The sequence below is a fragment of the Ascochyta rabiei genome, chromosome 3, assembly GCF_004011695.2.
Source record: "Ascochyta rabiei chromosome 3, complete sequence".
Classification (NCBI taxonomy): domain Eukaryota; kingdom Fungi; phylum Ascomycota; class Dothideomycetes; order Pleosporales; family Didymellaceae; genus Ascochyta; species Ascochyta rabiei.
Genome location: NC_082407.1, coordinates 1,741,877 through 1,767,905, shown reverse-complemented (window position 1 = coordinate 1,767,905; position 26,029 = coordinate 1,741,877). Strand labels below are relative to the sequence as shown.

The 26,029-nt window shown below is 53.8% G+C and overlaps 8 protein-coding genes across 8 annotated transcripts, besides 2 other annotated features; 6 read left to right on the top strand and 2 right to left on the bottom strand.

The window, feature by feature from the left end:
• Window positions 1–585: 585 nt before the first annotated feature.
• Window positions 586–1,824, top strand: EKO05_0002172 (uncharacterized protein; the record flags this gene model as incomplete). Its single annotated transcript, XM_038944241.2, has 1 exon — window positions 586–1,824. One exon carries the CDS (start codon window positions 586–588, stop codon window positions 1,822–1,824), a length of 1,239 nt encoding a protein of 412 aa, XP_038792843.2.
• Window positions 1,825–2,118: 294 nt separating this feature from the next.
• EKO05_0002171 (uncharacterized protein) lies at window positions 2,119–4,339 on the top strand (the record flags this gene model as incomplete). The annotated part of the gene is made up of 3 exons (XM_038944250.2): window positions 2,119–2,514; window positions 2,564–3,833; window positions 3,885–4,339. The coding sequence occupies 3 exons, from the start codon at window positions 2,119–2,121 to the stop codon at window positions 4,337–4,339; spliced, it is 2,121 nt and encodes a 706-aa protein (XP_038792841.2).
• Window positions 4,340–5,106: 767 nt separating this feature from the next.
• EKO05_0002170 (Transcriptional regulatory protein sin3) lies at window positions 5,107–10,196 on the top strand (the record flags this gene model as incomplete). Its single annotated transcript, XM_059635852.1, has 5 exons — window positions 5,107–5,225; window positions 5,343–5,422; window positions 5,476–6,188; window positions 6,240–9,578; window positions 9,630–10,196. The coding sequence occupies 5 exons, from the start codon at window positions 5,107–5,109 to the stop codon at window positions 10,194–10,196; spliced, it is 4,818 nt and encodes a 1,605-aa protein (XP_059491835.1).
• Window positions 8,930–8,954: a tandem repeat.
• A 1,955-nt stretch (window positions 10,197–12,151) lies between the features above and the next one.
• On the top strand, window positions 12,152–15,228 carry EKO05_0002169 (Beta-glucosidase; the record flags this gene model as incomplete). The annotated part of the gene is made up of 4 exons (XM_038943968.1): window positions 12,152–12,379; window positions 12,659–12,784; window positions 12,840–15,121; window positions 15,180–15,228. The coding sequence occupies 4 exons, from the start codon at window positions 12,152–12,154 to the stop codon at window positions 15,226–15,228; spliced, it is 2,685 nt and encodes an 894-aa protein (XP_038792839.1).
• A 588-nt stretch (window positions 15,229–15,816) lies between these two features.
• EKO05_0002168 (uncharacterized protein) lies at window positions 15,817–16,002 on the bottom strand (the record flags this gene model as incomplete). The annotated part of the gene is made up of 1 exon (XM_059635851.1): window positions 15,817–16,002. One exon carries the CDS (start codon window positions 16,000–16,002, stop codon window positions 15,817–15,819), a length of 186 nt encoding a protein of 61 aa, XP_059491834.1.
• A 766-nt stretch (window positions 16,003–16,768) lies between these two features.
• EKO05_0002167 (uncharacterized protein) lies at window positions 16,769–17,638 on the bottom strand (the record flags this gene model as incomplete). The annotated part of the gene is made up of 2 exons (XM_038944039.1): window positions 16,769–17,530; window positions 17,579–17,638. The coding sequence occupies 2 exons, from the start codon at window positions 17,636–17,638 to the stop codon at window positions 16,769–16,771; spliced, it is 822 nt and encodes a 273-aa protein (XP_038792837.1).
• A 539-nt stretch (window positions 17,639–18,177) lies between these two features.
• EKO05_0002166 (class II myosin) lies at window positions 18,178–20,932 on the top strand (the record flags this gene model as incomplete). The annotated part of the gene is made up of 3 exons (XM_038944129.1): window positions 18,178–18,387; window positions 18,437–20,488; window positions 20,537–20,932. 3 exons carry the CDS (start codon window positions 18,178–18,180, stop codon window positions 20,930–20,932), a joined length of 2,658 nt encoding a protein of 885 aa, XP_038792836.1.
• Window positions 20,933–21,646: 714 nt separating this feature from the next.
• On the top strand, window positions 21,647–25,749 carry EKO05_0002165 (class II myosin; the record flags this gene model as incomplete). The annotated part of the gene is made up of 8 exons (XM_059635850.1): window positions 21,647–21,652; window positions 21,712–21,924; window positions 22,008–22,053; window positions 22,102–22,157; window positions 22,204–22,630; window positions 22,681–24,721; window positions 24,774–25,360; window positions 25,418–25,749. 8 exons carry the CDS (start codon window positions 21,647–21,649, stop codon window positions 25,747–25,749), a joined length of 3,708 nt encoding a protein of 1,235 aa, XP_059491833.1.
• Window positions 25,199–25,235: a tandem repeat.
• Window positions 25,750–26,029: the final 280 nt, after the last annotated feature.

The window sequence follows — 26,029 nt, the reverse complement described above, 5'->3', positions numbered from 1 at the left end:
GCAGAAGTTTGTGGATCTGGGGTATGTGAATTCTAGCGAGGGAGCGAGGTATTGCACATGAAGGCGGCGGATGTCGTAGATATGGCTGCGCGTTTCTGACAGAATATCTCTGTGGCAACTTGAGCTTGGGAGGGGGGAGGACACTCGTTCAATGTGTAACAAAACTGAGACGGAGCAATTGACTATCGAAGGAATTAGTTGCACTTACCGCCCACGGTATTGTGTCCTGCTGTCCCTTGTATCGGGTCCTCAAATACCAAGACATTGGGGATTCGTCACATTCTTTCAAACGGTATCCACGAATGGGATGTGGAGGCAGGTTCTCTCAAAACTGCTTTGTGGTCATCGTGGATATATAATAAAGCTGTAGAGTGGACTGAAGGCGCAACTCGGCCTAGGCTACATGTGGTTGGCTTCGCCAAGACTAAGGCAGTGCTGCGTCTACGACCGTGAACACTCTGTGATTCTTTACTTTACCCTTGGTGATAGTTTGGCGCACCCCAAAGCCTAACATCAACAATTATTCTGTTTAGTGCACCATGGTTGCAGTGCAGACCCAACGCTCGCGCGCGCTTGGCATCAACTATGACCGACGAAGTTCTTGTTCACATATCAACACCTGCCACCCGACGGAACGATGAGCTCTTCCGGTCTTTAGCGAATGCTTATACTGAATTCGAACCCTTTCGAACCCATCGCGATGAGCCTGTACAGAAGAAACCGAAACTGGACCAGGCAACAGGACTGGAATCGGCCAATCTCGTGCAAGGGGAATGGAGCACGAATCGGGAAACCTTCAACTCATCGGTACTGACAGCTAGTAAAGAATCCTACGGTAGCTTTCCATCCAATGTTTCTTCCGAAGACCACCGCCATGATCAAAACCCGGCCTCTGTTATCGACGATTCAATACGTCCGACCAGCCGCTTGGCTCGACTTGATCGTAGCTACCTGAGCTGGCGAAAACGCGCGACGCCCAGGACGAGCTTTTCTCTTAGTAAAAGAAGACCACTCCACAGCTCTTCTGATCCGGACAATGCCGATACAGGCTTCGTTGAAGATTCGCAGATGGCAGTGGAAATCCTGCAGAGCCAATTGCAGGACATCTACTCGACAACTTCCGAAGAGACCTCCGAGGACGATGAATTTCAAGATGAAAGCATTGGCAATACCGAAGAACGGTCTTCGCCAAGAGTCAGTCCCATTCAAAGTCAACACAGCGAGACAGTTGAAAACGTGCCGTCGCCAGCCGTGTCAAGAAAAGATGCTCTTGCAGATCTGAGAGGAAGCTTGTTGGAAGGACCTACGGATCCGTCGATAGGCACGACCCGAGCTTCTCAGAGCAAAACATCTACAAATATGGACAAACTACGCTTCTCGATGCTCCCGGTCGACGCGTTTCCACCTGCACCCGCGATATCTGTAGCGTGTCCCACAACTTTGCCCTCCCAAATTACCAGATATCTTGCAGCAATCAAGATGAAGAATCCGGATCGCTTCAAGCTACAAAACATGCGGAGGACGTTGGAGGCAGACGAGCGTGGCTATTGGCTTATCGATTGCATGCAGTGGCCCTCAAAATTGCAGTGGGAATTCTGGTCATTGCTCTACAACCACGTTCACAGCGGTCGAGTTGGCTGGGGGCTGACTCTGCATCGCGAGGCGCAATCTGATGATACATTAGGACGTGTCAAGCTCTATTGCTGGGGCGAGGTTGTGGAACATATTTGGCTCCTTTTGTGGCTCTGCTCGAAGGGAAGGGTGTCTGGCTCAGGATCTTGTTGGATTGATGCCAATGGTGTTGCGGTAGTTGACGTGCAATGAGACTGTTATGAAGGCATTTTATGTAGGCAGGTGCCCAGTGCTGATAGAAGTCAGTTTGACCGCTGTGTAATGGATCGGGTGTATAGCTCTAAAGCTTGTCGACGACATGCTTCGCAAAATCCAAGAATTCGCGCAAGGATATTTATGGGTCAATGATCGACGGTGCCCTGCATGAAACACGACACGCTAGCGCGCTGAGGAGATCGAGGTGCTCACCCTCGAGGTTCAAACACCAGCGCTGCGCTTTGCCCGCTCACCATGACTCCATAGTTTGACGCCAACCCGACACGAAAAATGTCGTCACAATCACGAGAGCACCATGGTAGGGCCGCCGGCGGCCCGCACTACGAAGACGCCTCGGATAACGATGACTACGACATCCGACCTTCTGCGGAGATATCAGACGGCGATCACGACCTTTTGGAATCAGAAGACGAGCGCGAGCGGCTGCTAACACAAAATGAGGGAGTATCTGGTCTGTTCAGCTCCGGCGTGAGGATTGGAAGGCGCGATGGCGGCGGAAAGAGAACTGAGATGACGGAGCGCAAGCGAGGCCTCAGCACGGGAACGAGCACACCGACGTACGACACAGAGGAAGGGATTGGCGCATCGACTTCAAGCCTCTTGCGGTCTGGAAGAAGTTCCGAGAGCGACAAGCAGCGGCTGCGTGCGACTCGGGCGCAAAACAAGGCATGTCTGCCCACGTAATCCTGGTATCAATGGCTGACAAAGGATGCAGGCGAAGCGATCAAGGCGATGGCGAAGCATTTGCGTGTATACTTCGATCACTGGGTTCTTCTCCATCCTCCTTGCCTTTGTGTACCGTCTTTCGAACCCTGCGGACAGCCAGATGGCAGCATTCACAGCAGCCGCCGTCTCGAACGGAACGTCTTTCTTCGCACCAACAACCATCTTGATATCGCTCGATGGGTTCCGTGCAGATTTCTTGTACCGAAACATCACGCCCACGCTCAACCAGTTCGTGCGAGAGGGCATATCGCCCAAGTACATGTTGCCGAGCTTTCCCAGCGTTACCTTCCCAAATCACTATACAATGGCGACCGGAATGTACCCGGAAGCGCATGGCATTGTGGGGAATAGCTTCTGGGATCCACTGCTGGAGAAGGAGTTCTACTACACAGATGCAGAGCGTAGCCTGCAACCATTCTGGTGGGGTGGAGAACCCCTTTGGGTGACGGCAGAGAAGCAGAAGGTCAGGACGGCGGTGCATATGTGGCCAGGCTCTGAAGCTCATATCGAAGATCAACAGATTGCGTACGTGGATAAGTACAACGGCTCGGAAGTGCTGGATAGAAAAGTCGACCGTATCATGGATTTGCTCGATGTACCCGGCCCTCAAGACATAGGCGCAAAGGCTGACACACCTCGTCCCCAGCTTATTGCTGCGTACGTCCCTAACGTTGATGGTGACGGGCATAGGTATGGACCAAACAGCACAGAAATCCGTCAGACCATCTCCAATGCAGACGCCATGATTGGTGGTATACTCAAAGGTCTACAGGAGCGCAACCTCACCAGTATTGTCAACGTTGTTGTGGTCTCTGACCACGGCATGGCCACCACCGACGTATCTCGCATGATCCAACTGGAAGACCTTGTCGACCCAGCGGAGCTGTCACACATTGATGGTTGGCCTCTGTACGGTCTAAGACCTAAGGATCCAAAGAACCTTCGTCCATTATACGAAAAGATCAAGCGTAAGCACGGGGATAACCCAAACATCGAGATTTATCTGCGTGAAAACATGCCTACGCGTTATCACTTCTCGAACAACGATCGCATAGCACCGCTTTGGATCATACCAAAGGCAGGCTGGGCGATCGTCGCAAAGAGTGAATTTGACGTTGAGGAAGGGAAGAAAAAGGGTGAGGTGTACCACCCAAGAGGTCTGCATGGGTACGACCACGAACACCCGCTCATGAGAGCCATCTTCGTCGCGAGAGGACCTGCGTTTCCCCACACGCCGGGGAGCCGTATGGAACCTTTCCGTAGGTCCACAATTGCTTTTACAGGAAATCCCATGCTAACGAACCTTTCAGAGAACATTGAGCTGTACAACATCATCTGTGACACCATCGGCCTGACTCCTGCACCCAACAACGGCACCTTACGCCTCCCTCTGAGGCCAACAGGCCTGCATAACGATAATGAAGACTCGCCCAACGAGACACCGACAGATCCCGTTGGCGTCCATTCATTGACATCTGCACCGCCTTCTGCGGCCACTATGTCTGCAGAGTTCGACTCAGTATCCAGCCTTGCTGCTTCAGCATCTGGTCTTACAGATACAACTTCGTCAACAGAAGGGAGCGCATCGGCTTTAGCGTCAGCAAGTGTTACTGCCAGTGCTCCGCCTGCAGCTTCGAGTAAAGCGGAGCATAAACACTGGTGGGACTGGTTCACGGATAAGGCTGATGAGATGGAGGAGTGGGTTGATGATTTTGTGCATAAGCATGATCCTCTCAAGCAGGATGAGGCTAAGCAAGGGTCGTAGAAGACACGTTTGATTGCTCTTAGTTTTGGAGTTCTGGATGCGTTGCGAAGGCTTTGTTTAGATAGTTTCTTTTGCTCGCGATGATGATACCCGATTTTTCCAAGTCAAACTGCTGAAGCCTCGCATAGTCACGTGATCAAGCTGCAAAGAGGATGAAGATACACGTTACTTGTGGAAAAAGCATAGTGCAGCAATATAGAGACTTTGAATTATTCCAAGCGACGCTTGCTAACGCGTGACAAGCTCGCTGAAAGTGAAGATGTCGAGATTGGGTATACTACTACTGCTAGTCGCATGCGGCCGTCATCGGGTGAATGACGCGCTGTCATCGGCCAATGAATCTGCCGATGCGGCCAAACTAAGCTTAGTGTCGGCACGGATTAACTATCTCTCGGAGGGAGCGACCCTGGTTCTGACGAGAAGGTTGAACGGTCTGACCTCGCCATCAACAGGCTCAACGGTACAAAGAGCTGCAACAGGGTCGCAATATATGGCGACATAATCTGACGGCGTTAGCCTTGCTTTTCCTGGCGTTTCTACCGCGAAATCCCGAGAACAACACCAGCTCGAGCTGGTACGATCTTCTCCACGCAGCAGCTGCATCGCAGCACCGGCAGCGAGCCACCACCGCCCACACACAGCTTCCAGACATTGTCCTGCAGCTGTTTTAGAGCCGTAGCCGTTGCTGAGATCGCTGCGCAACTACAAACGCGTCCCTCCAGCAACCTCGCTACTCTTCCTACGGCCGAGAGATCGCAAACGCCGACATGAACCCAGCGCATCGTGAAGGGTGGCCTTCGTCCCAGGCACCTGCGCCTGGGTCAACGCCGCAGCAGCAAACAGAGCAGAACCAGAGACAAGCTGTGCGACCACTGGATCCATATGGGTGCGTGAACCCCACTTTTACCCTTGTTGCGCCAGCGTTCAGGGACCAAGCAGCCATCAAGCATCCTCACGCGTCACACATTGCGGACACGAATGCTAACAGAAACTGGCGCGGCAGGTCGAACAACACGAACACACAAACCTCCACACGTGCATCACCTGCGCAAGGTCCGGGACCTGTGCTCCCACCCCCCTCTGGTATGATTCGTCGCGAACGGTGTAACTGCAAACAAAACTGACTTGGGCCGCAGGCACCCCGTTTTACTCATCAGCCGCCGCTACAGGCCACAACCAGAACCTGCCTCCGCTTCCTGGCTTGACAGGTCAGCCTCCACACTCATCCCCCCACCAATCTGCGCAACGAGCGCCCTCGACAGAGGCAGGATCGGCTGCGCAAGGACACCAGATGTCGCAAGGGCCGCCATACTCGCTGCCTGGGATCTCCCAGACCTTGCAACAGTCGCAAGGTCCGTCGCAGGAGCACGCGAACGCAGAGAGGGAACGAGAGCTGCGTGAGCGCGAGACCAGAGAGCGCGAGATGATGGAATCGCACGCTGCCCAGCATGCTGCCCAGCAAGAGGAGCACGCAAAGCGCGAAGCTGAGCAACGCGACCGAGAAATCCACGAGCGCCAGCAACGTGAACAAGCTGCGCATCAAAATCACTCTGCGCCAATTCAGATCCACCAGCCTGTCGCTGTCGCCCCATCCACACGCACAGTACATGGTCCCAACGGTCTGCTTGGGCAAGCAGGACCTCTAGCCGGGTCGAACCCGTTGGCGGGACCCATGGGTGGGCCGAATGCTGCTGGGCCGTTGTATGGTAATGCTCCTGCTCAGCATGACCAGACTACGCCTCGGATGCAGCACGCTGTGCAGGCACCAACGCAGGCTCAGATGCTGATGCCCTTCACTGGCCCACCGGGCGCAATGGGTATGGGCCAGGGCCAGCAGCCCATTCTTAATGTAAGTGGTACCAGGATCTGCTTACTTGCACTGGCCACTAATTCTGCCTAGGACGCTTTGAGCTACCTTGACCAAGTCAAAGTTCAGTTCGCCGATCATCCCGATGTTTACAACCGTTTTCTGGACATCATGAAAGATTTCAAGAGCGGTGCGATTGACACGCCTGGTGTCATTGAGCGAGTATCGACCCTGTTCGCGGGCAACCCCAACTTAATACAGGGCTTCAACACGTTTCTACCTCCAGGCTATAAGATTGAGTGTGGTACAAATGGAGACCCCAACGCGATCAGGGTCACAACGCCAATGGGCACAATGGTATCCACTATGCCTGCGCCACGGCCTTTGTCACCACCACGCAGTGCAGCGGTCAACGGCAACCCTGCTCCTCAGCACGAAGCTGCTTTTTACGACACTACACAGGGGCGACCATGGCCTCAGCAACAGAGAGCACAAGAGCCCGCGGAGTCATTGTTCTCACCAAACAACCGCAATCTCGGCCAGCCACTGTATAATGCACAACAAGCCCAACAGGGTCCTACTCCGCTCTCACCAGAGGCAACAACGCGCCTGCACCCTGATACTGTAGCTTCCGCGGCAGCGCTTGCGCATCAACAAGAGCAACAGGGTGTTTCGCAACTCCAGAACGCAGTTTCCGCTGCTACTGGGCGTTCCATGCTCGCACTTAGTGGCGATGTCTCAGCAGCGCTCCCCGTCCAGACGCTAAATGGTGCGGCTCAGGTTGCTCAGATGGGTGGTGTTGGCACTGAGAAGCGTGGTCCGGTTGAGTTCAACCATGCCATCAGCTACGTAAACAAGATCAAAAACCGCTTCGCCTCCCAACCGGATATCTACAAGCAGTTCCTGGAGATACTACAAACCTACCAACGAGAGTCCAAACCGATTCAAGACGTATACGCTCAAGTCACTGGGCTATTCAATGGTGCTCCGGACCTCCTAGAAGACTTTAAGCAATTCCTCCCCGAATCGGCTGCTCAACACAGGGCGCAGCAGGCAGCAGCGAGGCATGCTGAAGATGCGGTCATGCTCAGCAATGTTCGTGGCGATGCTTCTGGATACGGTCACACACCCAACCTCCAACAGACTCCGCGTGCAGACCAATCACGTCTACCACCTATGGGCAACTTTGCTCCAACGCCCACTGCGAACCGCGACAACAAGCGAAAACGCGATCGACAAGGACCAGTTGCTGCGCCTATGCCCGCTCCCGTCGCACAGGAACCACCAACGTCGAACGTTCGCGGTGGCACCTTTGGTCCAGCTACCGCAAACAAGCGTGCTAAAACCGGTCACGCCGCGAAGCAGGCAGCACCTGAAGGTCCTCCAGTCTCACCAACGCTCACACCAGCATTGCCCGAGCCGATACCACCAACGACCACGACCACTCCAAGTCAGGATGAGCTTGCCTTCTTTGACCGTGTCAAGAAGTTCATTGGAAACAAGAACACGATGAACGAGTTCTTGAAGCTGTGCAACCTGTATTCACAAGATTTGATTGACAAGACGCTGCTTCTTTATCGCGCACAGTCTTTCATTGGCGGCAACCCGGAGCTTTTCGCCTGGTTCAAGAAATTCATGGGCGAGGACGATGAACCGCAGAAGACGCGTCCTAAGACTGTCAACTCGCGCGTTTCACTTTCCAACTGCCGCAGTTTAGGCCCCAGCTACCGCCTGCTGCCCAAGCGGGAACGTGAGCGGGTGTGCAGCGGTCGCGATGAATTGTGCAAGTCGGTTTTGAATGACGAGTGGGCTTCTCACCCAACATGGGCTTCCGAAGACTCCGGTTTCATTGCGCATCGCAAGAACCAGTTTGAAGAAGGTCTTCACAGGATCGAAGAAGAGCGTCATGACTATGACTTTAACATTGAAGCCTGCAGTCGCACCATTCAGCAACTTGAACCTATCGCGAACCAGCTGCTGACCATGAAGCAAGAAGACCGAACCAACTTCGTGCTTCCTCCTGGTCTTGGAGGGCAGAGCGAGACCATCTACAAGCGCGTCATCATGAAGGTCTACGGACGCGATCGAGGCAAAGATGTCATCAAGGAGTTGTTCGCAATGCCCTGGAGTGTGGTACCAATCTTGCTGCACCGTCTCAAGTGCAAGCTGGAAGACTGGAAGGCTGCCCAGCGTGAGTGGGAAAAGGTCTGGCGCGACCAAACACAGAAGATTTTCTGGAAGTCATTGGACCACCAGAGTTTGTCTGTCAAGCAGGCCGACAAGCGACAATTCCAGCCCAAGTCGCTTACCAATGAGATCCTCGTCCGCTACGAGGAGCAGAAGCGATTGCGACAAATACAGGAGATACCTCAGCCTGAATATCAGTTCGCCTTCTCTTTCAAAGATGAGGAGGTTCTCTTTGACGTAGCCCGCCTGATGATCACCTTCGCGGACAACAACAACAGCGGCACTGAATACGCAAAGGTAGTTCCATTCATCAAAGAATTTGTTCCCCTGTTCTTTGGTCTCGACCAGGCCAAATTTGAGCAGCGGGTTCAGACATCCGGCCGTGACACTCCCAACGAGTCCGGCGACGATACGCCCAGTCCCGATGACGATATCTCTCAGCGGTCTCAAAAGCCAAAGAAGGGCGACCTGCGCCGAGATGTCCTTGACCCTCGGGGTAAGTCTCGTAAGGACAAAGAGGACAGCCTCGCATCAGCGAGCCGAGACACAACCCCCGAGATTGTATCGGGCGTCGAAGAAGAAGGCGCTGTGGACAGCTCCAACTCCAACTCCAACTCCAACGGGCGTGACGAACAAACGTCAGGCAGCTGGGTGGAGTATTCCGCTCAACCTGCAGCGCTCAACGATAAGGAGGTTGAGCACGATGAGCCCTATCGACGCATCGAGTACAACATGTACGCCAACTCGTCCATATACTGCTTCTTCCGCATGTTCGTCTGCCTGTACGAGCGGTTGCTGAAGCTCAAGGAGAGCGAGGACGGCGTTCGCAAGGTCGTCAGTCGGGCTATGGAACCCAAAGCTGCGCGACAACTCAAGATGCTAGATAAGCAACCTGACGACTACTTCAAGGACACGTCTTCAACCGCCAACTTCTACCAGCAGGTCCTTGAGATGTTCCAGGATCAAATACTTGGCGAAGTCGACATGAATTTCATCGAAGAAACACTACGACGCTACTACTTGCAGATCGGGTGGCAGATGTATTCATTCGACAGGCTCGTGAATTCGCTCGTGCGCTTCGCTCTTCTTGTGGTCAGCTCTGATAGCAAAGACAAGAGCCTCGACATTTACAACCTATTCAGGAAGGATCGAGTTAATGACACCACATCGCATAAGAATGAGATCAGCTATCGAAAGGCAGTTGAGAAATACGCGAAGGACGCAGACACTTATCGCATCACATACGTAAGCCAAACCGTCACTAGACCCAACGCCACGCCACTAATTCACTTGCAGGATCCTGCGAAAGCAGAAGCCACCGTTCGCCTGTTCAAAAAGGATGACCCCACCTTTGATTCTACTTCTTTGGACCGCACTAAGCGCTGGCGGGCGTACATTGCCTCCTACCAGGAAGTCGAGCCTACTGAAGAGGTAGATCACGCGAAGATAGCCTATCCCTATCTTAAAAAGCGTCTCGCCAAGGTCGAAGACATTGCAGAACAAGACAACCGTCTCGATCTTGTCAAGCACAGCGACAAAATCACTGTATCGATCTGCCCGCAGACATACAACATCACATTCATCAACAGCGAGCCTTTTGGTACTGGCGGCGTGCAATACTTTGCCTTGCCTGAAGCTGTTCGCGCTGGCGTGAGCGAAAACATGTCTCGACCGAGCGAGCAGTTTAAGGTACTCAACGATAGAAGGCGTGAGCGGGCTCAAGAGAAGCTAGTCCGCAACAACACCTGGATGAGAGATCTCAGTCGTGATGAGGTTGATACCAAGAAGGCTGCGTTCAAGAAGAGGATGGAAGAGGTCGAGCAAGCCAGTGGTAATGAGGATGTGGAGATGGAGGAGGCATAGACTTCCTCTGATGGTCATGAGGCGTCCGGTGCATTGCAATATTACGAACATACGAAGAAGATGGATTCAGTGGTGGGTGTGATTGATTGATGCTTGCGTACTAGCTTGTAAGTTGTTTGTATACCAAAGTATTTAGGATATGCGTTGGAGCGTGAATGATTAGTCTGCGAAACGCAATTGCGGCGTTCGATTTCAAACCCGGCTTTTCATCTGTTTCGTCATTCAGCCTTCTCATGAGCCATGCCAATAATGATGTCTACAAGTGTCATGTGCATACCACAGTGAGTTCAGTACACCACTCGCACCCAGCAGCTCTCCCAGTGGGATAATCATCGATATACTTTTTTTAGGGCATCACATCTTCGTGGGCGAGAGGCGGTACTTGGCAAGCCCATCTCTCAAACGAGTGGTCTCACGTTGCATGGAAGCCTGGATACAAGCATGCAGTCTCTCCGTTGTTAGGTTAGGGTAAGAGTCAAGAGCAGCTACCTCTAAACTTTTCTGCAACATGGGACTGAGTCTTCGTCCATTCGGATGAAACACCTTAGCCACCGGGATAAGCAAGATAAGGGAATGACAATTACCGTCCAGCTGATGGCTAAGGTGGCTCAGGATCGACCGCTCGTGGCTCCAAACTTCCCCGCACAATATCGTGAAAACTTTGAGCTTTATCAAAACTTCATTTGCCTCATATACTTGCTCGTCTTGGAGTTGTATCACAGATGAGCTGCAACACAATTTAGACAGATGTCTGCATCCTGGCTGAAGTTCTTTGGGTCATCTGCCGGGCTCGTGACGTGACATGCGATCGCTACTGTAGACGGCCCGTCTAGCTGCTCCTCACGATGTAGACTGATAGCGCTCGGAACAGCGGTGCGAAAGCTGTGCGAGGTTCCAATACGCGTCTGGCTTTTTCTTTGGTAGACAGAGTTGCGGTGAGGTCGCTCACATGCCATTGTCAGAGGTAACCCTCGGCGTCGGCGTGATTTGTATGATTCGGCCTTCGAATGCTGCCCAAACCTCCGTGTATGTGTAGAATCGCGATCTTCTGTCATGCACATGGTTAACGAGAAGGGATGGGTTGTGGCTGCCGCTTAGCGGCCCGGGGGAGCTCACCAACCGGTCGCTCGGGCCTTCTTCCGCTGTCGTTCCCGCTACTTCCGACGCCAACGCGACCCGCACAGCCTCTCACAACAGTTTCTCCACCACTCGACCGTTTAAGTCACGTTCCGGAATCTTTCCATACTAGGCCCGGAGCACCTATCCCCGGTTCGCAGTTCAGGACCGCCATCACCGACTGTCAAACATCGAATCATAATCACGGCTGCTTACCACAATGGTCAGTAGCACGCATGCGACGGCTGCAATGACTGCTTCAATATGCGCTTACCCAGTGCTTTCCTATCCAGCTATCGCGATGGATTCGGTCGAATATCCACATCTCTTGCCCAGCGTGATTCAAACAAGCATTTTGCGTCGTACTTGCGCATCCTACCCTTGAAGTGGCCACACGCAAGCCCTGGCGCGCTTCGATCTAGATTGGAATCGCTCAAGAGCCTCCTTCGCAACAGATGAATACTGGAGCGCGTTAACTTCGGTTCATTACTGTCCCGTCGACCAATAGTACCCAGGAGGTAGATCTGAGACGAGCATGCGTGCCGCAACTAGGTACAAGGCTTGTCTCCAATACATCCGGATATTCGACGTGCTCTCTTCTGGATCCACGCAAAGAGTGGTCTATGCGTCGATACTTGAGCACGCAAAGTACTAAAAGATGACCATTTACTGGCACTGACATTCACGCTTGTCAAGTCACTCGTTTCCTTGCCACCTCACCACCCTGTGACAGTTTTAGGGGTTCAAGATCACTATACCCTGCGGGTAGGCGGCGAGAAACGCAGCTGCTCCTTCGAATCCTTCGTCCTCCTTGAGCGGGTTACCATCTCTATTTCGCCATGACTACCATGCACCTTGGGACCCTCAGCCCCACAGAGGACGATAACAAGCTCATCGACCTTAAGCAGGTGACTTTTCAAGTTACACCTGTCGATACTGTAACTCCGTCGCTTACGCCGACCTCATCACCTGAGGTAGAAACAATGGCAGGCAAGAAGCTGTACTCACTGGAGAGGCCAGATGACAAGGCAAAAGAGCTGGCTTCGAAGTTGACCCTAGAGGAACAGGTATGTGTATTTTCTAGGCGGCAGGTAGCATTCTCTGTATGCAGGTAGCATTCTCTGTATGCAGGTCGGCGATTTCACCTCAGATGCGACTTTCCCTAGACCTAGTCTTCCAACGTGTTCACTCTTGCGGCGTTCTCTCGTTGTTTTTCCTCAAGCGCCGTGTAGTACGAGCGTTACAGCCTTAATCTCAATGGTTAATGTCTCTCAAACACGGACTCGTACGACATGATCTATGCAGGGCAAATGGATACCCTTTATTCAGAGGGCTGACCACAGCAGGTATCGTTGCTTGCAGGTGCAGATTTCTGGCGGACAGTGTCCATGCCCGAGAAGGGCATACCATCGATAAAGACGACAGACGGCCCTAATGGTGCCCGAGGAGAGTTCTTCACTAATGGCACACCCGTGAGTGTTCAGAACAGCATCGTACTCTATACGCGCTCATGGCTGATTGTAATAGGCTGCTTTGTTCCCATGTGGTATTTCCATGGCCTCGACATGGAACCTAGAGATGATGGAAGAGATGGGAAGGCACCTGGGAGATGAGTGCAAGGCTCGCGGCGCAGATGTTCTGCTTGCACCTACAATCTGCATGCACCGCTCCCCACTTGGTGGACGGAACTTCGAGTCCTATTCCGAGGATCCTTTTCTCACGGGGAAGCTTGCAGCTTCGTATGTACGTGGCCTTCAAAGCAAGGGTATCGCTGCGACTATCAAACACTTTGTTGGTAACGAGCAGGAGACTGAACGCCAGGCTTATGATGCCATCATTGCAGAGAGACCACTCCGTGAGATCTACCTCAAGCCATTCGAGATCGCCGTCCGCGAAGCATCGCCGTGGGCACTCATGAGCTCGTACAACATGGTCAATGGTGTACACGCCGATGAAAGCGAACACACCATCAAAGAAATCTTGCGTGGGGAATGGAGGTGGAACGGAGCAATCATCTCTGACTGGACGGGCACATATGCTACCGCACCTTCCATAAAAGCTGGTGTTGATGTCGAGATGCCTGGTCCTTCCAAGTGGCGACAATTCGAACAAGTCAAGGAGGCGCTTGAAAACGGTGAGCTGGAAGAAGATGACATTGAGAAGGCTGCTGCGAGAGTGCTTTACTTGGTGGACCGTACCAAAGGTCTGGGCAGTCAGACAGCAGAGGTCCCTGAACAATCCATCGACAACATTGAGACACGGAACCTAATCCTTCAAGCTGGTATTGAAGGACTAACGTTGCTGAAGAACGAGAACAACGTACTACCGATCAAGAACGCGAAGAAGGTTGCCCTCATAGGACCAAACGTCAAGCGATCGATCGCAAACGGTGGGGGTAGCGCTGGCCTCAACCCTTACTATCGAACAAGCCCGTGGGATGGGATGTGCAACCGATTTGATGGTGAGCTCACGTTCGCGCAAGGCTGTGATAGCTCGAAGTGGCTGCCGCTCGCTACCCCATACTGCACAGCTCCAGAAGGTCAGCAAGGTGTAAGGTTGGAATACTACCGCGGAGACAGGTTTAAGGGCGAGCCAGCAGTAGTTCAGCACAAAGTCAGCACCGACCTGTGGCTCTGGGACTCAGCCCCCATGGAATTGTTGCCGGCATTCTCGTTCAAGGTCAAATCAATCCTAACGCCTAAATCAACCGGAAACCACAGCTTCAGCTTCGCCTCCGTGGGACCTGGGCGCATGTACCTCGACGGACAGATGTTCATTGACAACTGGGATTGGACAGAAGAGGGCGAAGCCATGTTCTCCGCGTCCCAGGATGTCCTCAAGTCTATCCATCTCACCGCCAACACTCCGGTCGAGATCCTCATTGAATCTACCAGCGAAGTCCGCCCGGCTTCTAAAGTATCAATCATCGGCCGCCGCCACGACTACGGGGGCTGCCGCATCGGCTACCAGGAGGAGGACAAGATTGACCGTCTCCAGGAGGCCGCAAATACCGCGCGCGATGCCGATGTCGCCGTGCTCGTAGTTGGTCTTGATGCAGAATGGGAATCCGAAGGCTATGACCGGCAGACCATGGACCTTCCCAAGGACGGTAGCCAAGATCGCCTCATCGAGGCAGTCATTGCAGCAAACCCTCGCACCATCGTCGTCAACCAATCCGGAACACCGATATCGATGCCCTGGTCGAGTAAAGCGCCCGCCATCCTGCAAGCGTGGTATCAAGGCCAGGAAGCTGGTAACGCGCTTGCAGATGTCCTTCTCGGTAACGTATCGCCGAGCGGGAAGCTGCCCACCACATTTCCAGTGCGTATAGAAGACAATCCCGCGTTCCACAACTGGCCAGGCGAGAACCTGAAAACAGTGTATGGCGAGGGCATCTATGTTGGATACCGACATTACGAGCGCTCCAAAATCGCACCGCTCTTTCCCTTCGGCCACGGTCTGACATACACTACCTTCTCCTACGGCGCGCCCACACTGTCATCCAACGTGCTTACTGAATCCACGAGTATCTTGCTCAGTGTACCGATCACAAACACAGGGTCCTTTGCAGCCCACGAAATTGTTCAAGCTTATGTGAGAGATGTCCGATCGAGCCTGCCGCGCCCGGAGAAGGAATTGCAAGCATTCGGCAAAGTGTTCCTGCAGCCTCGTGAGACCAAGATGGTAGACATGGAGCTGGACAAATACTCTGTCGGATACTTTGACACAAACCTGGGACAGACGGGTGCATGGATTGCTGAGGAGGGGTGGTTCGAGGTGCTGGTTGGCGCGAGTAGCGCTGATATCAGGTATGTGTAGCCATGCCAACACGTCTTTAACATGACGGTTTGCTAACAGAATGTGCAGATCAAAGGTTAGCTTTGAGGTGAAGGAAAGCTTCCAATGGATCTTCTAATGAACAAATCCGGCCGCTGGTGAGTGAAGCCGCACTTCATGAATGGCGTTTGGTTGGTGACGGGAGGTCGCTTCAGGCCCAATTTTTTTCTTTTGAGACAAAGCATATATCTTATCACAATGCAGTTGAATGAATCTACGTGGCTGTCTTCTTGATTACATCACCACCGCCTCCGTGGGCAACCTACTCAAAAACGTCCCTGCAGTCTGCAGTCTTCGCCAAAGCCGCGACAAGACAGCAGCTTCTCCCCAGTTCATCACTTATGCGACCATGCGCAACGAGCAGGCTTACAGTGATCGAGTCCAGGTCATATGGAAATCCACGCACGCTTTGACAATTCATTTCCAGTACTCAGTCAATACGCCGCCCAGCACCTCACCACCGCCGAAAGCCTCATATCCTCCTCCTGCACAAAACTTATCAGTAGGGGACAAGTCATGCCAAATCAGGCTTAAGCCCAGAGGGTACCCTTGCCCGACCCAACGGTCGACTCTCCGCAAGTGTCTAGAGCAACTGCTTCACTTCCCACAGTGCGTCAACGAGCAGTCACCCGAGACAGTGTACAGTACACTGACCACACCGACTGCATCACTCGATTGCGAACTCGTCAGAGAAGAAGTCCAGAACCCCGACTGCTGCCTGTTCGCCGCCTAATGCGCTTTCGAGCCTGCTCATACACTCTTCGTTGCCGTCTTGGGCTCTCAGTATGAGTAGTACCAGCTCCTTGAGACTGCCCGCAACATCAGTCACCGCGATGACTTGCTCTTCGTTCATCGGTACTTCGGCGGTGCAGTAGGGAAGGAGGGTAGTGGCCGCGCTTGTTACCGCTTCATTGTGCTGCCTTTGCGGGACATGAAATGTCGCTTTGTTGTGAGCGTGATGTGCGTGTACCACTGGACTCTCGCATACAGAGGTGGTGTGGTAGTAAGACATCGTGCTGCTTGGCCTGCTATAAAAAGCTGACAGGTTCAATTGCGCCTGACGCTGTCGTGCTGGTCAGCTGTCAGCGAAGCTCTTTGGGGATGGTGGGTGTCAAGAGATCGCGCACACCTGTGAAGCTGAGAAGGGCGAGTGCAACTTCTAACGAGGGATGAGCTTCTTAGGTAGGAATCGAACGGAGCAAGCAAGCTCTAAAGAAGCGCTCAGTAATGGTGAGAGCGCCGAAGATTCGAGAGTGGAAGGTCGATACGCATGCCTCAACGCAGTGGGAAGGTGCAATTGGCTAGCCAAGCAGCTGAAGCGGATCCTGAGAATCATTCAACTGATTTCAAAGACAAAAGTCCTCGTTTTGCTACGCCTCGATGGACGTTGCGCCGCAGGAATGACTTGTCGACTTACATATATTACATCTACATCGATACATACTAAGCAACACAAACCTGTTGCCATCTCTAGTCGAATTGGGTATCATGAGGAGGAGATATTTACAACATACGCCCAAGGAGCGTAAAGTGACAGCAAGGAAAAGTCGCTGCTGACCATCGAAGAAGCCATGGCCTAAGTTGTAGAAAGCCTAGGATTGACAACGAATATATGGCATCTAGTGTTGTGGTCGGCTGTCATCTGAGGTTGGTAACGGGGTTGAGCTGTTTGATGATTGCGTCGTCGTCGTGGTCAGATGCGCTACTTTGGAGTGCTTGTCTGCAGCTGCTTCCTCCCTAAGCCTCTTAGCCTCGTTTTCTTTGGCAACAGCCTTCTTGGCTTCGGCCCTGTGCTCCTCCTCAGTCTTTTGGTTTTCAACGACCCCACTCCCTCTCCAGAAGCTCAGCAGCTTTCCTTGCTGTACAGGATCGGGCTGTTTCTTTCTTAATTCCTCAAGCTCACTCTTAACAGTCTTCAATTCGACTTGCAGTTCCTCGAGATCTTCGCGAATGTCGTCTCGAGCGTTCTTAGCTTTCCTCCTCTGCCGCCACTGCTCGAATACAATAACGCTTATGCCGACAGCGAAGATGAACGCCTCAGCCACGAAGTTTGCACCCGTCTCGATCGCCTTTTGTTCGGAGAGCGGCCGAATGCGTGGCTTGAACTTCTCTTCTGTTCTCTTCTTGATATCTTCCTTCTCCTTCTCCGTCATTTCTTCTTCTGCTTTCATCTCTTCTTCTGTCTTGACCGTGGGCGTCGCATGTTTGTCTCTCGCGGCCTTGGCTGCTGCCACTTCCTTCTTGATCTGTCGATCAATGATTGCGGGGTCCTGCAGGAGACCAAGGCGCATTCGCATGTCGATTCGGTGGACGCGTTGCGCAAAACCTACGCATATTTTGCGGAATCGCTCATGTTCGTGGGCATTGCGCTTGATGGCATTCTACAATAGTTGAGCGGTAGACCACGCGAGACCCAGCCGGAGACTTACAGCCATAGGCTTTGCCAGCGTCCTCACGAAGAGCGAGGTGATTTTGAGTGTGAGAGACATGTTAGGCTAGGTGGAGGAGCGTCGACGGTGTTACAAAGGGCAATTGATTTGACGTAGGCGAATCATAGCAATTGTAATATGACACAAACTACTACAACAATGGGAACGCGTCCAGCTGCAGAGTATTGGGAAGCAGAAGTGAGCGTTGTGGAGAGATGATGGCTGCTTCGAAGCTGCCTGGAGTTCCGCAGCTCGGAAATTCCCCGACGCCGACGTCACTGCACTTGACTTGCTTTGGTAGACGGCAGGCAACCGTACAACAGAGACGTATGGACAGAGCGAGCATTTTAGACAAACGCATTCATGCCCGAGAATTTCATTTCTGAACATGCGACCAGAAAATGTCCTCCACAAGCAATGCGGCGGCATTGCGTGAGACTCCAAGCACGCGCAGACTTGGCTAAGCAGGGGATAGCCGTGTACTGCCTGCGTCGTACTATTCTATTTTAGGTTGTTTGTTTAGCCTGGTCCCGACCTTCAACACCAGCGCTCACGCCTCCACGGCACTCGACATTCGACATTCGACCGCCAACCTTGGAATGTCTGCCCCGTCCATCCACGCCGAGCCGCCGCCAGAGGTGGTGTGCGACCCCGAAGGCCTGCAGTATGAAACCGGTCCACAGCTGGGCAAAGGCGGCTTTGCCATCTGCCACCGCGCGAAGCTGCTGGGCCACGACCACCTGGGCAGCAGTACAGTCGCTTTGAAGATCGTCAGATCTAAGATGGAGCCCCCCAAACTGGCACAAAAGGTGCGACGGCCTCGTCTGCACACAGGCCACCCTTGCTGACGTGCTGCAGTTTGTGACCGAACTGCAAATCCACTCCAAGCTGGCCCATCCCAACATTGTCGAGTTCTACCGCGCCTTCTCTTTCCACGCAAGCACCTATGTCGTCCTGGAGCTGTGCGAAAACGGCTCCCTCGCCGACGCGATCAAGAAGCGCAAGTACTTCACCATGCCTGAGATTCGCCGCTTCATGATCCAAACATGTGGTGCCATCAAGTACTTGCACCAGCGAAACATCGTGCACCGCGACCTCAAGACCGGCAACCTCTTCCTCGACAAGGACATGAATGTCAAGGTCGGCGACTTTGGCCTTGCTGCCCTGCTCCTCTCCCAAAACGACTACGGTGCGATTCGACGGACGACCATGTGCGGCACACCGAACTATCTTGCGCCCGAGGTCCTCGAGAAGACAGGCAAGGGCCACGACGAGAAGGTCGATTTGTGGGCGATTGGCATAATGATGTACACGCTCGCTGTAGGCCGCGCGCCTTTTCACGCAGCGAAGCGCGAGGACATCTACCGAAAATTGAAGGCGCGTGAATACTCCTGGCCGGACCCAGCGAAGTGCGCGAACGACATCACAGACGACCTGCGCGACATTGTGTCGTTACTGCTGGTACACGAAGACGACAGACCCACGCCTGATCAGATTGTAGCCCACCCCTTCTTCAAACTAGGAATGATCCCACTCGAGCTGGACAACGGATGCACTTCAAAGATTCCAAGATGGCCCAAGGAGCGCGCGCCTACGGCCTCGACCATAAGACGAGGATATACCGAAGAATGGTGGACGTTGTGCAAGGCTTCCGCGGTGGGTGAGTATGAGCCAGGGAAAGCGTTTGGTGCGTATGGGAGCAGAAGAAACAAGACGGTGGCTCGTGATTGCCAGAAAGAGATTGAAGCTGGCAAGCAGCCTAACATTCCGTTCAGCAAGGACGTCGTCTACGTGCCATTCCCTGCACGCGTGCAATGGCCGCATCAAGCTGCGCCTGGAGGATTGAGCGAGATCTCAGAGGAGAAGGAGTCGTCACAAGAGGGTCAGGCGCTGGTGGAGACATCTGGGAACGACCGGTTAAAGGGGCGCCTCCCTCGCGTCAGGAGAGAGATGCCACCGCCGGCACTCAAAGAAAACGAGCCCGTAGCAACCCAGGAATCGGTACCGTCGACAGAGCCGGAGCCTGCTCGTAGGATTTTGGACAAGCAGCCTACAAGATTACGAGCAGTCCGCAAGATCTCGAGCTCTGCTCCGGTCGCTGCCGCCACAGCACCAGCACCTGTACCATTGCGGGCACCTCGAGAAACCCGGCCAACAACACGAGCTCGAGCTGCGAAGGAAGGTGCCAAGAAGGTGGCGCAAGAGACGGAGACGGGGCTCCCTGATCTTCCGCCTCTTCGCGCAATAAAGACTACCGTGCGAGTGACTGAGAAGCCGGAACCCACGCCCCAATTCATGACATCCACACGAAGCACCAAGCTTTCAACATCGACTGGAAGCGAACCAAAGTTCCATGCTGTCAGCGGTGAACTACCGGCCACTGATCCTGTAACGGTTTTGGCCCGTCTGTATACGTTCCGAGACAATCTTGCGCGAGCTCTCGAGAAGAAGCCATCGAAGTCCCGAAGAGAGCAGCCTCCACAGCTGCCGTTTGTGACGAAATGGGTCGACTATTCTCGCAGATATGGAGTCGGCTATGTCTTGGACGACGGTAGCATCGGCACTCTTCTCACAGCAGACGAACAAAACCCGGTCACAGCTGCGATTGCCACGGACGGGTACAACCACCTTAAAAAGAATGGCAGGAACCGAGAAGCAGCGAAGAGTGTTCCGCTTGAATACTATACCACAGTCAAGAAAGATCGGGGCCTGTCTCAAGTCGAGGTCCAGGATCGGCGACGCACGGAAGAGATTCGAACAGTCTGGCACAAGTTCGGGAAGTACATGTGCGCGACTTTCGGTGATGAAGAGCTGGTTGTGAAAGAAGGGCCAAGACAGTCGAACTTTGTAAAGTTCTACCAGCGACTTGGCAACGTCGGCATCTGGGGGTTCGACGATGGTTCTTTCCAGGTATGTCACAGCGCGCAAGATGTTTGGGCTTTAGCTAACATTCTGCAGTTCAATTTCCCAGATCACACGAAGCTGGTGCTGTCGTCGGATGGAGGCTACGCCACGTTCTTGTGCCTGCCCTACGAAGCAACAGCACTCCTCGAAGCAACGGGCAACGTACCCTGGAGACACGTCAGGGCACGTGAAACGCTCAAGGGATCGTTACAACAGCTGCTGTACGGGTCTGCGGACAAGGCCGATGGGTACAAAGCGATCACTCAGGGCAACCAACTTCGCGAGAAGATTGAGTTCATCTACGCTGTCGTCGGGGAGTGGGTGCGAGAAGGAGGCCTGGGCTGCCTCGTCGAACCCAAGGAGTACTCTTGGACGGGGCCGCAACTGGAAGAGACGAAGCGACTGGACTGGGCGAGTGTTGGGCGTTCGGGCGGCGACGTCTTCTCATGAATATTCGAGCCTCGAGCTTTTGTTTCTCAAGCTGGCAAGCGATGGCGTTTTGGATTTTTCTCTGGGGATATTTCTACGCTCGGCATTGGCATGTTCCGTGGCGTTTCGGTTTCTCTTGACGATGCCTGGGGCAGGCCATGTCCGCTTTGGTTCGGACACTCATTCACAGGGTCTTGCACACAGCAGGTCAGGTTGGCGCATTGTGTTGGTAGCGTAGCATTTGCAGAGGCGAATAACGAACTGGCCGTGCCCGCGACTCGAGGGTGCCCGAAGCTCCTTTGGCTGCTGCCTGAGTGCGTGGTGGCAACATGGCAACATGGCAGAGGATCCTGGCGAGGTTTGCACGCGGTGAGGGTGAATGCGGCGGGTCGGCTTGCGCGTCCATGGTGTAACTGCACGTAACAGCACGTCACAGGGTGTGGCTGTGCGGCCTACCGGTACCGTACTCGCTGCGACTTCCGATACGGCCGACGTGGGCTGTGACATCGCTGGTAGGATCGCTGAGGCGTAGGGAACGCTGCCCACTAATCTTACTCACCACGCTTTTGCTGAAGGCCGCTCCTGCGCTCCCCACACATTGCGCCTACACCCCCCAGCGTCCCCGTTCTCCATTCCCCGCGCCTCCATTTGCCGTGAATCGAGTCCAGCAGCACACACGACCCGCCAAACGCGCAAGCCGCCCGACACCTCGGAGCTCGCAGTCGGGCATCAGCCATGGTGGTATAGGCCGCCGACACCCGCCACCAAGACGCTGCAGACACTGACAGAGGGCCATCTAGGCGGTATCCAAGCGCGCCGGGCGCAAGAAGGAGGCCGGCGCCGCCGGGGCTGCTCGTCCTGGGCAGCAGAAGGCCCAATTCGCAACCAAGGCCGTCTTCGAGACAACCAAGAAGAAGGAAGTGGGCGTCTCGGATCTGACGCTGATCAGCAAGATCTCGAACGAGGCCATCAACGACAACCTGAAGAAGCGCTTCGAGAATGGCGAGATTTACGTGCGTCGACCTGCCCGCGCCAGCCCCGCGCTTCGTGGACACAGAGCGCCAGATTGAGGGGACAGCAACTGACCGAGGCGCAGACGTACATTGGACACGTGCTGGTGTCTGTCAACCCCTTTCGAGACTGTACGTGGTAGCATGGGCGCTGTGAAGAGGGAATGCTGACAACGGCAGTGGGCATCTACACCGAACAGGTCCTGGAAAGCTACAAGGGCAAGAACAGGCTGGAAGTATGGCGCACGGCTTCGATGATGCGCTCAGATCTGACATGACCAGGTGCCGCCGCACGTCTTCGCAATCGCCGAATCCGCCTACTACAACATGAACGCCTACAAGGAGAACCAGTGCGTCATCATCTCCGGCGAGTCGGGAGCAGGGAAGACAGAAGCTGCAAAGCGCCTCATGCAATACATTGCGAATGTGTCGGGCGGGAAGAACTCGTCCATCCAGGAGATGATGGACATGGTGCTGGCCACAAACCCACTGCTCGAGTCGTTTGGAAACGCAAAAACGCTGAGGAATAACAACTCCTCGCGGTTCGGAAAATATCTCGAAATCCACTTCAATGGTCAGGGCGAGCCTGTTGGAGCGAATATCAACAACTACCTACTGGAGAAGTCGCGTGTAGTCGGCCAGATTACCAACGAGCGCAACTTCCATATCTTCTACCAGTTCGCGAAGGCGGCTTCACCCAACTACAGGGGTAGGTTCGGTAGGGATACCTGAGTGCGAAACAAGTACTGACAGGTTCAGAAATCTTCGGATTACAACAACCGCAATCCTATCTCTACACAAGTCGATCGAAATGCTACGACGTCCCGGGTATCGACGACCATGCCGAATTCCAAGACACGTTGAACGCTATGAAGGTGATCGGTCTGCAACAGGCAGAACAAGATAACATCTTCCGAATGCTCTCGGCAGTCCTATGGCTTGGAAATGTGTCGTTTGTGGAAGATGACCAAGGCAACGCTGCGATCGCGGATCAGTCTGTAGTCGACTTTGTGGCCTATCTCCTGGAGGTTGATTCTGCGCACGTCAACAAAGCGCTCACGATCCGAGTCATGGAGACAAGTCGTGGTGGGCGCAGAGGTTCGGTGTACGACGTGCCATTGAACCCCGCCCAAGCCTCTTCGGTGCGAGATGCTCTGTCCAAGGCCATTTACTTCAACCTGTTTGACTGGATCGTCGAGCGTGTGAACCTGTCGTTGAAGGCGCGAAGTGCTTCAGCCTATTCCATTGGTATCCTGGATATCTACGGCTTTGAGATCTTCGAGAAGAACAGTTTCGAACAGCTGTGCATCAACTACGTCAACGAGAAACTTCAGCAGATTTTCATCCAACTGACCCTGAAAGCCGAACAAGAAGAGTACGAGCGGGAGCAGATCAAATGGACGCCCATCAAGTACTTCGATAACAAAGTTGTGTGCGAGTTGATCGAAGAAAAGCGACCACCGGGCGTTTTCGCAGCGTTAAACGATGCTTGTGCAACAGCTCATGCTGATCCCGGTGCAGCTGACCAGACGTTTGTTCAGAGGCTAAATGCGCTCTCGTCTAACCCCAATTTCCAGCCTCGCCAGGGACAATTCATCATCAAGCACTACGCTGGCGAGGTCTCGTACGCAGTTGAGGGCATGACGGATAAGAATAAGGACCAGCTTCTTAAGGACTTGCTTAACCTCCTAGGACAGAGCTCCAATACCTTCGTTCATACTCTGTTTCCCAACCAGGTCGACCAAGACAACAGAAGGCGACCTCCCACGGCTGGAGACAAGATCAAGGTATCGGCGAACGACCTCGTTACCACGCTCATGCAAGCCCGACCGTCCTACATCCGTACCATCAAGCCGAACGAGAACAAGTCGCCGAAAGAGTTCAACGAAGCGAACGTGTTGCATCAAGTCAAGTACCTTGGTCTGCAAGAGAACGTCCGCATCCGCCGAGCTGGTTTCGCGTCCCGTCAGACATTTGACAAGTTTGTAGAGAGATTCTTTTTGCTCTCTCCAAAGTGTTCGTACGCTGGTGAATATACTTGGACAGGGAGCTACGAGCAAGGTACCAAGCAAATCCTAAAGGACACCAACATCCCAGCGGAAGAGTTCCAGATGGGTGTGACAAAGGTCTTCATCAAGACTCCTGAGACGCTATTTGCTTTGGAGACGATGCGTGACCGTTACTGGCACAACATGGCCATTCGCATCCAGCGAGCCTGGAGGAACTACTTGAGCTACCGCATTGAATGTGCCACACGGATACAGCGTTTCTGGCGCAAGTTGAACGGTGGCAAAGAGTTCATCGAGTGGCGCGATCAAGGCCACAAGGTTCTTGCTGGTCGGAAAGAGAGGCGGAGATACAGTTTGACTGGATCTCGAAGGTTTATGGGTGACTACCTTGGCATTGCAAATCGAGGCGGCCCAGGTGAAGTGATCGCCCAAGCCATTGGAATCTCGAGCAACGAAGAGGTACCTTTCTCGTGTAGAGCGGAGACGCTTGTGTCGAAGCTTGGTCGCTCGAGTAAGCCGGAAGCCCGCATGCTCATTCTGACCAAGAAGAACGTGTATCTGGTAAAGCAGGTGCTTGTGAACGGGCAGGTCCAAATACAAGCTGACAGAACGATACCTGTCGGCGCCATCAAGTTTGTCAGCGCGTCGAAGCTCCAAGACGATTGGTTCTCTATCGGCGCAGGTTCGCCCAACGAGCCTGACCCACTTGTGAACTGCGTGTTCAAGACTGAATTCTTTACGCAACTAACAAACGTTCTGCGAGGATCGTTAACTCTCCAGATCGGCGACACGTAAGTCGAACCACCTTCCGTTCTTGGTCCAAGACGTACTGACCGTTTACAGGATCAACTACAACAAGAAGCCGGGCAAGCCTGCTCAAGTCAAGGTAATCAAAGATCCTAGTGCGCGTGTCGACTTGTACAAGAGTGGTACGGTCCACACAGGACAAGGAGAACCGCCCAACTCCGTCTCCAAGCCCACGCCTAAGGGCAAACAAGTTGCTGCCAAGCCCATCACCAAGGGGAAGCTGTTGCGGCCCGGTGGTCCAGGAGGAGGCCCGTCAAAGCTCGCCAGCCGTCCTGCGCAACCGCGACCCGTACCCGCTCCTGCCGCCGCTCAATCAAGGGCAGTGCCTCCTGCGCCTATGCCTGCTGCAGTCCAGCAACGACCCGTACCTGCCGCGATACCTGCTGCCACACCTCAGCCAAAACCCGTACCGCAGCCTGTCGCCGCACTCAACGGATCAGCAAACCACTCGAGATCGTCGTCAGCATCACGAGCACCACCTCCACCCCCGCCGCCACCTGCTGCACCCGCTGCACCCAAGGAGCCTACGTTCAAGGCTCTATACGACTTTGCTGGCCAGTCAGCGGGTGAGCTAAGTCTGCGAAAAGACGAAATCATCCTTGTTACGCAGAAAGAAAACAATGGTCCGTGATTCCTCCCTTCTCCCCCACTATTCACAATATAGTGCTTACAAAAAGCAGGCTGGTGGTTAGCTTCCCGCCTCGACAAATCTGCCTCGGGTTGGGCACCCAGCGCATACCTTGAAGAGCACATTGTCAAAACCGCGGTTCCACCCCCACCACCTGCGCCGCCTGCGCGCCCTGCAAATGGAAAGCCGAAGCCTCCTGCTCCTCCGGCCAAGCGCCCCACGGCGCGCAAACCCGCTCCGGATAGTAGGGATAGTGGGTACTCAGGAAGTGCGAGCGAGACGGGCGCGAGGGATAGCAGTGGGAGCATTGCTGGGGGGTTAGCTGAGGCGCTGAGGGCGAGACAACAGGCCATGCAGGGGAGGAGGGGAGACGAGGAGTGGTAGACATAGAAGAGTCGTAGCGTGAGTAATTTGAACGGAGGACGGCGTAAGTGTGTATGAAGGTCAGATGAGAGCAAGCATGTGTAGTAGAAATGTGAACAAGAACAGCGACCCATTCACGGTCCGCCGCGCCTTTGCCTTGCAGCAGACTGACACTACCTTGAGCTTACACCCTTATCCATGATCAGAAACAGCACGCGATCAGTCTAGATTGCTCTTCTGTATATTGCACACCACACGCGTGACCGTTATTACCTGCTGCAGGTGCGTCGAGCATGTCTGA